This window comes from Pelodiscus sinensis, chromosome 3, assembly GCF_052426305.1.
Source record: "Pelodiscus sinensis isolate ZL-2025 chromosome 3, ASM5242630v1, whole genome shotgun sequence".
NCBI classification, from domain to species: Eukaryota; Metazoa; Chordata; order Testudines; family Trionychidae; genus Pelodiscus; species Pelodiscus sinensis.
In genome coordinates this window covers 22,646,383-22,658,638 of record NC_143054.1, presented here as the reverse complement: position 1 = coordinate 22,658,638, position 12,256 = coordinate 22,646,383, and the positions used below count along the sequence as shown (strand labels likewise).

At 39.0% G+C, this 12,256-nt stretch overlaps 1 protein-coding gene across 2 annotated transcripts in view; it reads left to right on the top strand.

Annotated features, from left to right (window-relative positions):
* The window catches only part of KCNS3 (potassium voltage-gated channel modifier subfamily S member 3), a 33,292-nt gene extending 26,599 nt beyond the window's left edge, over positions 1-6,693 (top strand). For both annotated transcript variants that reach the window (XM_075923447.2, XM_075923448.2), the window contains 2 exons: positions 3,636-3,822; positions 4,558-6,693. In XM_075923447.2, the coding sequence (XP_075779562.1) occupies positions 4,619-6,103 (1,485 nt within the window). In that variant the 5' untranslated portion in view covers positions 3,636-3,822; positions 4,558-4,618 and the 3' untranslated portion in view covers positions 6,104-6,693. The remainder of the gene's footprint in view (positions 1-3,635; positions 3,823-4,557) is intronic.
* The last annotated feature ends 5,563 nt before the right edge of the window (positions 6,694-12,256 follow it).

The window sequence follows — 12,256 nt, the reverse complement described above, 5'->3', positions numbered from 1 at the left end:
GTCCCTTTTTGACTTAACATTCTGAACACCTGGCAACCCTGTCCTCAGAATAAGTGTAACTCCTGTTACTAGTCTATTTTGAGAGTGTTCCTATTTGCAGATATATGCAAGATTGTAGTTATGCTATAAATGGAGTGGATAAATCATGTAATCTCTTTGCACCATAATTTCTCATGTATAAAACGGAGATAATGGCCTTCCTTTTTGATCTTTTCTATTTTACAACCTGTTTTTTACTAAGGCCAGTGCTTTAGTACAATTGGGCCATTACTTTGGTTGTACAGTCATTTATCAGTTACTGAAAGCTAACATGTCAATGAGATTTTTAATTTGAAAAGTCATTTGAAGAGCTTTACAATATCATAAATGGAAGAAGCTATTTTCTCACTGAGGAATGTCAGTTTCCTCATTTCTAATACACGAACGAACTGAGGTGTCTGCTGTGTAAAATGCAGAAACAAACCGCTCTGGGGCTACACATCTGCTTTTGTAGAATTGAAGCTACCCATTTATTTGGCTAAATAACTTCTGGTCCTGATCCCATCCCTGATCTCCCCTTCTAGATGTGAGAAATCTTGTTGGTTTCCTTTTGGGTTTGGTGGCACCAGTCATAGGAATTAGGGATAATTAGGCTACATCTACAGTAGTACAGCCTGCAGTGCTTGTGATAGAAATACTCTAAGTTGATCGAAGAGAGCACTCCCATTGGCTTACAGCCTGCTTCTGTGAGAAACCATAGCTATGTTGTTTGTGACAAGCTCTCCCACCAATATAACACTGTCTATACCAACACAGTTATAATTTACATAACTCAAGGGTATGGATTATTCCTATGCATTTAAGGTTTTTAGCATCTGATGCTCAGTTTCTATTTGTGCAATGTGCATGGGAAGGTAACATTTACAAAAAGTGTGATAAGGTAGAACTGAGTTGTGTAGCTGTCTATTAATGCCTTCTACAGCCCTAAACAAAGTGCATGTGGAGGAGAGTGAGGGGAGGTGAACAAGAGGTTAATGGTGCTGAAAACACTATGGGTACGTCTGTATTAGCCCCCTAGTTCGAACTAGGGAGGCTAATGAGAGCGACCGAAATTGCTAATTACTCCTCGTGGAATGAGGTTTAACAGTTAATTCGAACTAAGGGTTTTAGCTCAGAATCCCGCTTCTCTGCCGCGTGTATACACGGGCAGTTACTTCGGGCTAGTCAGTTTCCAAAATGGCGACCGGCCAGGAATATGCTAATCAAGCATGGGATATTTAAATCCCACGCTTTATTAGCAATTTTGGTCACCCTCATTAGCCTTCCTAGTTCGAAGTAGGGAGCTAGTGTAGATGTACCCTATGTAATTTAGACATATAGAGAATAGGCATTTAAAAACACAACTAAGCTGCAAGCTGCAGCATTTCCTGAGCTGTGGATATTTTCTTTTCTTTTTTCCTACCTTTCCAGGAAATAATAAAAGCATCCAAGTGATAAAAATGTACTCAGACAGAAGAACAAGCATGGCTTAACTTCATGTCAACTAGGGGAAATTGCTGCTGCTCTGAACTGTAGGACCTTCTCTGTCATAATGAAAATTAAGTCATTGTCAGTACTGACAGTAAAAAAAAAAAACCCAAACATATAAGGTCAGACCCTCAACTGGTGCAAATCATCAGAGTGCCATTAAAAATCAATGGAGCTGAACTGAGTTACACCAACAGAGGATCTGGCCAACAGTCTGGTTTAGCCCATGACTGTGGTGATCTATGGTTTATGTAAGGGTGTTACTTCCCACCCAAAACATTTTCAACTGGGAAAATTAAAAATATAAGCAAATATAAGGGATAAAACTCTCATCCCTAAAAGGCAGAATCAGTGTGTAGCTCTGATTATATCAGGGTTAGCAGTGACTGAGAATTCATCTCTGGGTTAGACAAGTAGAATCCAGAGATGTGTAAGAAGAGGGACTGTAATGTACATTCAACTGTTGCAGGTAGTCCATTCAAGCTGTTGGTGGTGGTAGTGTTAGGGAAATGAGATTAATTGTATTCTTAATGCCTGCACGATACTCTTTTTAAATTCCATACAAATCTCAGCCTGCGTGCCTCCAGAATAGGGCTGGGTATTTGCTTTGCCAGTCATGGAATCCTCCCCTTTCATCCTGTCCATTTAACTGGAATTATAGAAGTAAAATACACTTCTTTTAAATTCAGCTAGAGGGGGCTGGATAGTTCAGGGGAATTAATCATGATTTAAATAACTTGGAACCCTTAATTTAAATTATTAATTTAATCTTGTTTTGCATTTATACTTTTTATTTATTTTTCTAAGCAAAGATGCTTTTTCAAGGGTGGTAAGAATTAAAACATGTTGATTTATAACTACGAATAGCTTTTACATGAAAGAAGGTACTTTTTGCTAACCAAGAGGATACACTGTATCTATACAACTTTATTAAAGATTTATGTAGCTGAACATACATTTATTTAGATTTCTAAATCCTACATTTTTAAAGTTAGAAAATGAGTGACATACCTTATTTATTAGATGATTACTTTTTTTAACCTGTAATCTTGTCTGCAGCTGCACTTTCATAGAAATTGGAGTTGTTAAAATGTACAAAACTAGCACTTTAAATGTTTGTTATTAAATAAAACTACATAAGAAAATTTGTTTTTCATTTAAATAAACTGATTTATTAAAGGGAGTAGGTGACTTGAACTGATTGTTTCTGATTACTACATCCTTCAAAATTTTAAAAGTAATAGATCTCATTCTCTCACAACTCATTGTTATTTCTAGTTTGGAAGAGGAAAATATCCTCCTGCTCTTTCAAGTCGGCGTCTCAAATTCAAATTAACCAGTTTTAGAACTTTAAAACATTGGCAGCAAATATGTGCTGTTAGGATATTAAAAACAGCGAGCAGTCCTGTGGCACCTTAGAGATTAACAAATATATCATGAGCATTTGTGGGTAAAAGCCACTTCATCAGATGAGTTGGAGTGGAAATGTTGGAGTGGAATTGAGTGTTTAAATATTAAATTTTGTGTTTAATTTAAAAGTGTTTACTATAGTAAGTTGTAATTGGTTTAAGACTTGATATAAGTTGTTATAACTTCAAATTTAGATTTAATAGGTTTATTTTTTAAAATGTGTTTAAGCGTTCTGTTTTTTTAATAATACGTCCAGTTTAGCTGGTAATAAATGAAAATTCTTAGGGTTTGTCCACATGGGTGATTGAGTTCACTCCAAATGAGGTTAGTGCTAATTGAAAATACCTGCATACAAACAATACAAATCCTTAGGCCTGATCTAGGGCAGCTGCATGCAAACTGGACTATTCAAGAAAGCCAAACAATTCAGTTAAAATACGTGATATGCATAATAATAAATTAACAAACTATTATCTGCTCTCTTGTGGCATTCAAAGTTCATTGTCTTCCTAAATTTAAATAAATTTAATTGACATACAGGAAATTAACTTCTAATTATCCAAAATCATAAGCTCATAGGGATTTGTATTGTCACAGAGGTCAGAAGTCATATAATCACATGGAAAGTCAACAGACAATATTATGCTATATAAAATATCTGCCTTTTGTATCAAGTTAGCCTGAACTTTTGATAATATAATACTTGTGTCTACCTACAGGTACTTCATCTTATTTACTGAAACAAAATATCTCTCAGTGCCCTCTCTGCAAACTGCTCTTTCCAGAAATGATACTTCATCACCAGTTTATCAGCGTAACAAGTACACTTGTAGATATGCTGTGGCAAAGTAGGAAGTGCTTCTGGAACTGATAAAATTCTTAAGAAGGAACTTTGCATCACTACAGGTGAGTAGCAAAGCAGGTAGCAAACTTCATGCTGGAAACTTCATGAATGCAGATATACAAATGTGTGTGAGAGAGATCTTCAAGGGCAGAAAAGGAAAATGAAGAAAAGCTGTTTAAACTAGACTCTTGAAATGTTTTCAGCCAGAAAGTGATAGGAATATAGAATGCTGTTCTAGGGAAGGGTGTAGATTAAGATGTGTTGGCATCATGTAAGAAATAATGCATGCAACTAACATAAAATCATATAAAGAGTGCAAATTATATATAAAAGAATAAGCTACTAAAATCCACATTTTCAAGTGGTTTAAACTGATGTGGCTCACTTGATTTCAAAATTGAATGAATAAATTTTGTTCAACATCTAGCTCTAAATGGTTAAAAGTCTGAGTGCGTTTTTCCTTTAGTCTCAATTTTTACATTCATTGTACTTTTCAGAATAAATATTAATTTAGATTTGATAATACCAGAGGATAAGAGTAATAATAAATGAAGAAAGTAAATGAAGATGAATGCTGAACCAGAAACTATTTTATTCAGTTTTTCTAACTCTGATTTCATAAATCACCAGACTAACTTAAATCTACTTTAGTGGAAATGTTTAACAGTGATTTTGTCATGTCTTTTTTTTGCTTTTTTTTTCAATGTAGCCTTTCCACAGTAAATGGAGATTGGAAAATAATTGCTGCAAGAGCAAAGCTGAATTAAATTGTCTAATAATATCTTATGTTCTTTTAGGTGCAATGTAATCTTATGGTTTAGTGCCTTGGAAGCCGGCAACAGAACTACTGTGTTCAAAATGGTTTATGGTGAATTTTTCCATAGACCTGGGAAAGATGAGGAACTTATTCACTTGAATGTGGGTGGCTTTAAGCAGTCAGTCGATCAAAGTACTTTGCTTCGATTTCCTCATACCAGACTTGGAAAACTGCTCAAATGCCATTCTGAAGAGGCTATCCTGGAATTATGTGATGATTACAGCGATGCAGACAAGGAATATTACTTTGATAGGAACCCTTCTTTGTTTAGATATGTTTTGAATTTTTACTATACGGGTAAACTGCATTTCATGGAGGAACTTTGTGTCTTCTCCTTCTGCCAAGAAATAGAATACTGGGGGATCAATGAGCTGTTTATTGATTCTTGCTGTAGCAGTAGGTATCAAGAAAGAAAAGAAGAAGGTCAAGATAAGGACTGGGATCAGAAAAGCAATGAGAGAAGTATAGACTCTTCCAATGAAGAATCATCCATATTTGAGAAAGAGCTGGAGAAATTTGATAAACTGTGGCTTGGTGAAATACGAAAGAAAGTATGGATTAGAATGGAAAATCCTGGGTACTGCTTATCAGCCAAGTTAATTGCAATTTCTTCCCTGAGTGTAGTGCTAGCATCAATTGTAGCCATGTGCATCCACAGCATGCCAGAGTTCCAAAGAAAGGATGCCAATAATAGAGAGATCGAAGACCCTGTTTTGGAAGCTGTGGAGATAGCCTGCATCATCTGGTTCTCCATCGAGTTTGTGATAAGGCTCGCTGTAGCTCCAAGTCAAAAGAAGTTCTGGAAAAACCCTCTGAACATAATTGATTTTGTCTCTGTTATTCCATTTTATGCCACGTTGGCCGTGGACACAAAGGAAGAAGAAAGTCAAGACATTGAGAATATGGGGAAAGTGGTTCAGATCCTACGGCTAATGAGGATATTTCGTATCCTGAAACTAGCAAGGCACTCTGTAGGACTTCGATCATTAGGTGCCACTTTGAGACATAGTTACCATGAAGTTGGACTTTTGCTTTTGTTTCTGTCTGTTGGGATTTCTATATTCTCAGTTTTGGTCTTCTCAGTGGAAAAAGACGATGAAGCATCAGAATTGCACAACATCCCAGTCTGTTGGTGGTGGGCAACGATCAGCATGACTACTGTTGGCTATGGAGACACTTTCCCGGTCACTCTGCTGGGAAAGTTTATTGGTAGCATTTGTATTATCTGTGGAATATTAGTGGTGGCCCTTCCAATCACTATAATTTTCAACAAGTTTTCTAAATACTATCAAAAGCAAAAGGATATTGATATAGACCAATCCAACAATGATCACAAAAAGAAATGTAATGAGCTACCTTATTTTAACATTAGGGATATTTATGCAAAAAGGATGCACTCCTTCATTTCTAGCCTTTCTTCAGTAGGAATTGTAGCCAGTGATCAAGATTCAACAGATGCCTCCAGCATCCAGGATATGGAGGAGGTTTATAACACAACGTCTGTAGAGAATGGTACTGGAAAATGAGTTGAATCATTTTCTCTTTATTTCTCTTTTGGTTAATGCAGATTTATAAACTCCAGTGAATTTAAGAACACTTAATTCTCAGGGTATTTAACTCTCAGCCATATTTGGACATTCTTTCTTTGCTCTCATGTTGTCACACAAGCGTTATTGTTTAGATGAGTCTTAATAATATACCTCATATGGCAATTTAGTTTTCACATGACGCGTGCTATGCATTTTGGGAGTGTGGAGGTGGGGTGGAAAAAGCTAAAAAATGACACAAGTTAAATACAAGTCTAATATTTGTTCTTGCAGCAGTCTGATTTATACAGAATGTGTTTTTGTAATGTACTGCTGTTTAGGTAACTGCAGATTACTACTATATATAAAATATAGCACAACTAAGTGAAGTTTCTACATTCACGTATACTTGCAAAAACTAAAAAGCAATTAAAATACATGCAAAATTATGTTTGCTTGGTAGACATGGAGATTAGTAACCTAATACACTTCCTAATTCAGGATAGGAAATTTATTGGTACATTATATTGTATCTACATGGAAGCATAATATTTATCAATTTCCTTCCAAAATCAGAATGTTTTAGATTTTTTAAAAAAAATTGTACACAGTGAGGGTGTTTCTCAAGGTTGCCAATTCTGGTTGGACATATTCTTGGAGGTTTCATCACATGACATAATCTTTAATTACAGATTAATTCCTGAAAACTCCAAGAGAATCCTTGTGGGTTGGCATCCCACTATATATGGTTTTGTTCCTTGTGTAGTCAGTGACACCTGTATCCAGTGAGTGGAAAAAGGAGACACAACCCTATAAGGAAGATACTGTATGCATTTCTGAAAGGCCCAGCACAGAAGTCACAGCCCCGGATTGGAAGGGTAGGGTGCTTGTGTCAAGATTTTCAGACCCAACCTTAGGGCTGAGACAGGACGAAGTCTGAAGCAGTACTGGGCTTGGAAGGTTCCACTCCTTAGCTATGGCTGAGCATGGTCCTCTCCCCCAAGAAGCAGCAAAAAGGAAGCTGCAGGCAAGAGTGTGGGAGGAGAAAAGAGAAGTATTTTCTTGAGAACCTATGTTCTACAGCAGCAGAAGTAGAATCCACTCCTGAGGGTATGTGGCTTTGATTTCTCCCTCTCCCCCAGCCTGACACTAAATAGGCAGGGGCCAGGGCACCGGGGGGTTACAGTCATTGGCCCTAGACTGGGGGGGGGGAGGTCTGAGGCAAGATCTATCCCAAACTGAGAGATGGGTGTGATGGGAAGTGTTCCAGGGGCATGCAAGAAGCTGGACAGGCTGTCTCACATCACTACAGTTTCTGGGCCCTGGACAGGGACTCCCAACTCTCATCCCCAAGCCAGTCCAGCAGGGCCTCACGCAGAGGGCCTGAACTGAAAGTGAGATTGCGGTGGGAGACCCAGCCCACTGTTGATTAACTTCACCATCCTGTTGCAATATTTTTAAGCCTCTCTTGTGCTCTTTAGTGCCTGGGATGATCTGAGGACAGGAGAGGCCATTGGGATAACATTGGATATGTCTGTACTGAAATCACAGGGTGTGAGTGCCTCTCAACTAGCATTAAATAGCTCGGGTCCCAGAGCAACGAAGCTGAGAGAGGGTGTGCTTCAGTGTGGGCAGTTCAAATCTGCCAGGCTTCAGTGCTTTGATGCATGAGCTTCCTAGATTAAAGCTAGCTCAGGTACATCTGTGGGGTTGTATTCACACGTCATGTTTGCAATGTAGCTGCACCCTTAGAGGGCTCTGGTGGGATGGCAGCTTCCCTGGTCTGGTCTATGGGCTGGAGCATGGACCAGGATCTCTGGCCTACTGCATGCTGCAACTGCCTCTGGCATGTCCCTCCCAGCAGGATTTGTGAGGCAGGCCCTCAAAAGTCAGCCTTAAACCAGTCTTCCATGGGGACAGCACTGGTGTAATCCTTCTTCAGAATAGGTGCCTGTGAGGGGAGAGTGTGCAGGGAGGGCCATGCAGAGGAACAGGGAGGAGGTACGAGGGAGCACCCCATTTAGCAATCAAACTTTTGGCAGGGGGCACAAGGGAGGAAGCATGCAGTGCACCTCCTAGGTGCTACCATGAACCACCTATAGGGCTAATATATACCATGCCAGACCTTTAGCCTCTGAGGGAAATCTTTGATGCTGCTGAAGCACCTGGAAATTTTGCACTTGGCTTCAGTGAATCCAGGATTTCACCAAATGATTATGATTTGGGGATCTTACGCCCATTTTTTGTACTCCCTTTCTCCTTAAGTGACTACACAAGGTGCAGGCCCATAGACAATCAGACCCCTTAGCTGGTTCTGTTTCTTTCCCCCTTCCCCTTAAAGGAATACTTCATGTTTATTATTAATTTTGGAGCCAAATCCTGGAGGTATTAGTCTATACTTAGGCAGAATGTTCTCTGAAGTCAATGGGAGTTCAGCGTAAGGATGAAATAAAAACAGAACGCTTGATCTTATTTAGCACTTGCAGAATGCCCCAGAGACCGTGTAACTGGTGGTGGTCATGTACGTGCTAGGATTACTGGAGCTGTATTGATTTAAGGACACAGATCCATTGCTGCTGCTTCTACCCCACATCGTAGGCCACAAGGCAGTGGAGTGAATCCTTGGCCATGCCGTGTGAGAGGATTCTTCCCTCTTAGCTTGTTCAGAGCCCCTCATGCTCAGCCCAGAACAGCTGTGTGGGACTTGTGGAGAGTATTTAAGCTGTGTGGTCACTTCAGAATTTGGCCCATTCTTTATATAGTGTCATAAATGTGCATGTTGCTTCACTGACAGTTAAGACAAGACCAGTTCTTTTAATTATCTCACCAAGAGTAGAACTTAATCTTAAATATGTCTCATTCTTACTGGACAGTTAAGGTTACAAAAATGCTATATTCTACATTGCTGGTTTCATGGACATGGATATTGAACAGAAACCACACAGAATTTCCAACAGCAAATTATGGAATGCCTGAAGAATCACTTTCTGTAGCATTTACATATAAGTATATGGCATTTCAGCAGAGGGAACCAGATCTAAAATAATGCAAAATGCCATACTTCACGCTAAAGTGCTATTATAACTTTCTTTCCTCAGTGAATGCTAAGAAAATCACCACAGATAGTTGGAAAGAAATATGAAAACATTGTTCTACGCTCTACATAGAAAGCATTATATAAGCACCACTGCTTACATGGCTTTTCCATGCTAAAATCTCAGCAACAAGTGAGATAGTATTATCTTGCAGTAAAAGACATTTTAGCGAAAGTTGTTGGTCTGTCCCAGGAAACCTTCTCAAGGCTGTCACAATGCACTTAATTAACTGTCTAACTTCCTTGGAACTATTTTTTTAAATACATGGATTGATTTTAGATGAGGCAGCTCCTTTTGATAGCTATGCTCCAGAAAATGGAAACATATTAATTCATTCAGATTTCATCTACTCTGCATCCTGGAGTGAAATTTTGTCTCCACTAAAGTAAAAAATCCCATTTACTTAAATGGAGATGGGATTTCACCCTTGGTATTTTCTAAAAAGAAATACATTTTATTTTTATCTGGATTTTGTGTTCTGTGTCAAGGGGAGAGAATCAGCAAAACTCCTACTTTAACCACTCCCTGCTTGCTGCCAAGATTGATTATTCATGGACAGGGAGGGTAGGTAGATTGCCAGTTGTAGCTACTGTTTCACTTCTACTCATAAAGAGGTGTGGATTTGGAGATGTCCTTGCAATGGGTTTGGTTTCTGCTTCTTTCCTCTTTCAGCGGAGCCTCACTGTTGTGTTTACTGAAGCACAAGGTGCCAACTTTGGTCATGAAGTGCTGCATGTTGGTGCAAGTTCTTAGCAACTCCACTAGTGTTGGTAGAGATACTCTGGATTACTCAGGTGTAAGTGAGAGCAGAATTTGGCCCCAAGTACATACTGAAAACAACTTTCCAGATTCCCTGGTAGCAGAGCAGTGAGACTAGCCTTATTGCCCTCACTGAAGCCCTGAAACCATGGCTGGCATTCAGTCCCAGAGAAGGACTGGGGTAATATGTGATTCCTCCCTCTTACTGCATCTGATGCTCACATGTGCCCCTCCCCCCCCCATCGTAATAGCATCAGGGCTTCCTTCTATTAGTGGTGTTTAGTGCACCAAAGGATTTTGTTTCTTCCTTGCACTTGGTCTTGACTTACAGTCATATACTATCACTAACAGAAAGTACATCATGTTTACTCCTTGCTTTGCTATTATGTTTCCTGGCTTCACACATTGTTCCCTTTCAAGATATTGCTTAAGGTAAATCATCCAGCTGTTATCTACTGTGGTATCTGAAATATAAGAGAGTAGTGTTAAGATGTGCATTCCAGTTTTTGTTGGAGAGATTGTTTTTCATTATACAAAACAGTGCCTCAGCATGTTATTAGTTTCTGAGTCTTGCTTGCGGGAGCTTTTTCTTTTGAAACTCTGTATTGAACACTGTTGCACAATAACATCTGGATTTATGGAATTATGCCCGAGTGTAATAGACAGATACCCCAATGCCGTGTTCTGTGCTTCCCAGTTTGAATGAATGCCATCGGGGGGTATGCATCAGAATTTCCTCCCCCAGCCAAACACCTGTGGTGTTTCATTTCATGTCATGCTTATTGCTGCTGCTTTTCATATCAGGAGAAGGAAGAGGCAAAGAAGAAAGTGGGAGAGATCAAGAAAAGAAAGATGGGAACTAGGTAATGAAAAAAGAAGAAAAGTTATGGGCAGGGAGTTTTCTTTTTCCTCTCATCATTTCCCTTGCTCCCTCACTGCTCTTCTTTTATTACTTCTTCTCACCACTCTTAGTGGTGGTTTCTTTTCATTTTGTTTCTTTTGACAATCACAAAATTAGCAGTGTAATTCCTATCCCACAAAGAGTTTCTGCCTGAAATTAGAGTTGCTGCAAACATGTTGACTGGAAATTGAAAGTATAACGACATGGATATGTTAATGTGTAATCTTGCCATATTTTTGAGCTGTGTTTAAGGTTTTTAAAGTAATATCTGTATTGACTTATTGTAAGAAAATCCAAAATTCCACAAGACTTGAGAGGCTGTGTGAGTAAACGTGGGCCTAATAAATAGCACACCTAAGTCATCTTAGAATTGTGAATAAAATACTATTCACTGGTTAGCTGAAAATTAGAAGCATACATTATCTCTTCCTAGAAAGCAAGCAATGATTTCCACACAAACTAACTTCTGTCTGGGAATGCAGGAAGTATTGGAGAGATTTGTCTGGTAAGAGCTGTTTAGCTGCCTACACTGTTCTTAGAACGCTTGACATGATGCTGTTCACTAATGCATATATTCATCCTCTAACAGCTCCAGCAAGTGACAGAAAACTGTTAAGATCTCTCCAGATTCCTTAATGTCCTTGATTTAACTGACAGCATTTGTGAACCCATTAGTGCCTCTTCACAAAAAAAGCCGCTGTCTCAAAACCAAAATAACCACATCTTGGATACACAATTGGTGTGCGATACCAATAACACAGCCTGTGAATATTGTTGTCTAGCATTTTAGCTTTGGCTATGGCTGCTAATGCATAGATTTCCCAAATGTTTAAATTCAGCCAATCAATATATAACAGGCATCATTAAAAACTCAATATTTGTCTCCCCTCTAATTATTGTAGAGCTATAGAGTATCTTCTAAATACAGAAAGATGTTGTGGCTAACAGAGGTACTTGGGACAGTGAATGTTAACCCTAATTAAATGAAATGCAAAACTTAAGTTGTGATTTGAACTACAGGCGTGCTTAGGGGAAGTAAGAGAAGGCCCATATGTCTCTGTATGGACTAATGGGAATTGGGTACGTGCCAGTTACCTGCCTCCCTGGGGTACTTCAATGCCACTTGCTGTGTAGCATAACTGAGCCAATATAGACTGTGGTAGTAATTTGATCTGGTAAAGGCTATTATTAAATTATTACTATGCTGAAGCAAGGGGAGAACAGAAAGAAATGCTCCTGGAGTGCTGTGACTACTACCACCCATGAATTAATATGACCTTTGTTCTTGATGTAACCCTTCTTCCAGGCCAAGTTAATAGCAGGAAGGGCTGGGTTCAGTATCTAGGGGTCTCCTCCCAACAAGGTAATACAACACCACCACGAGCCCCCACCCAGTGA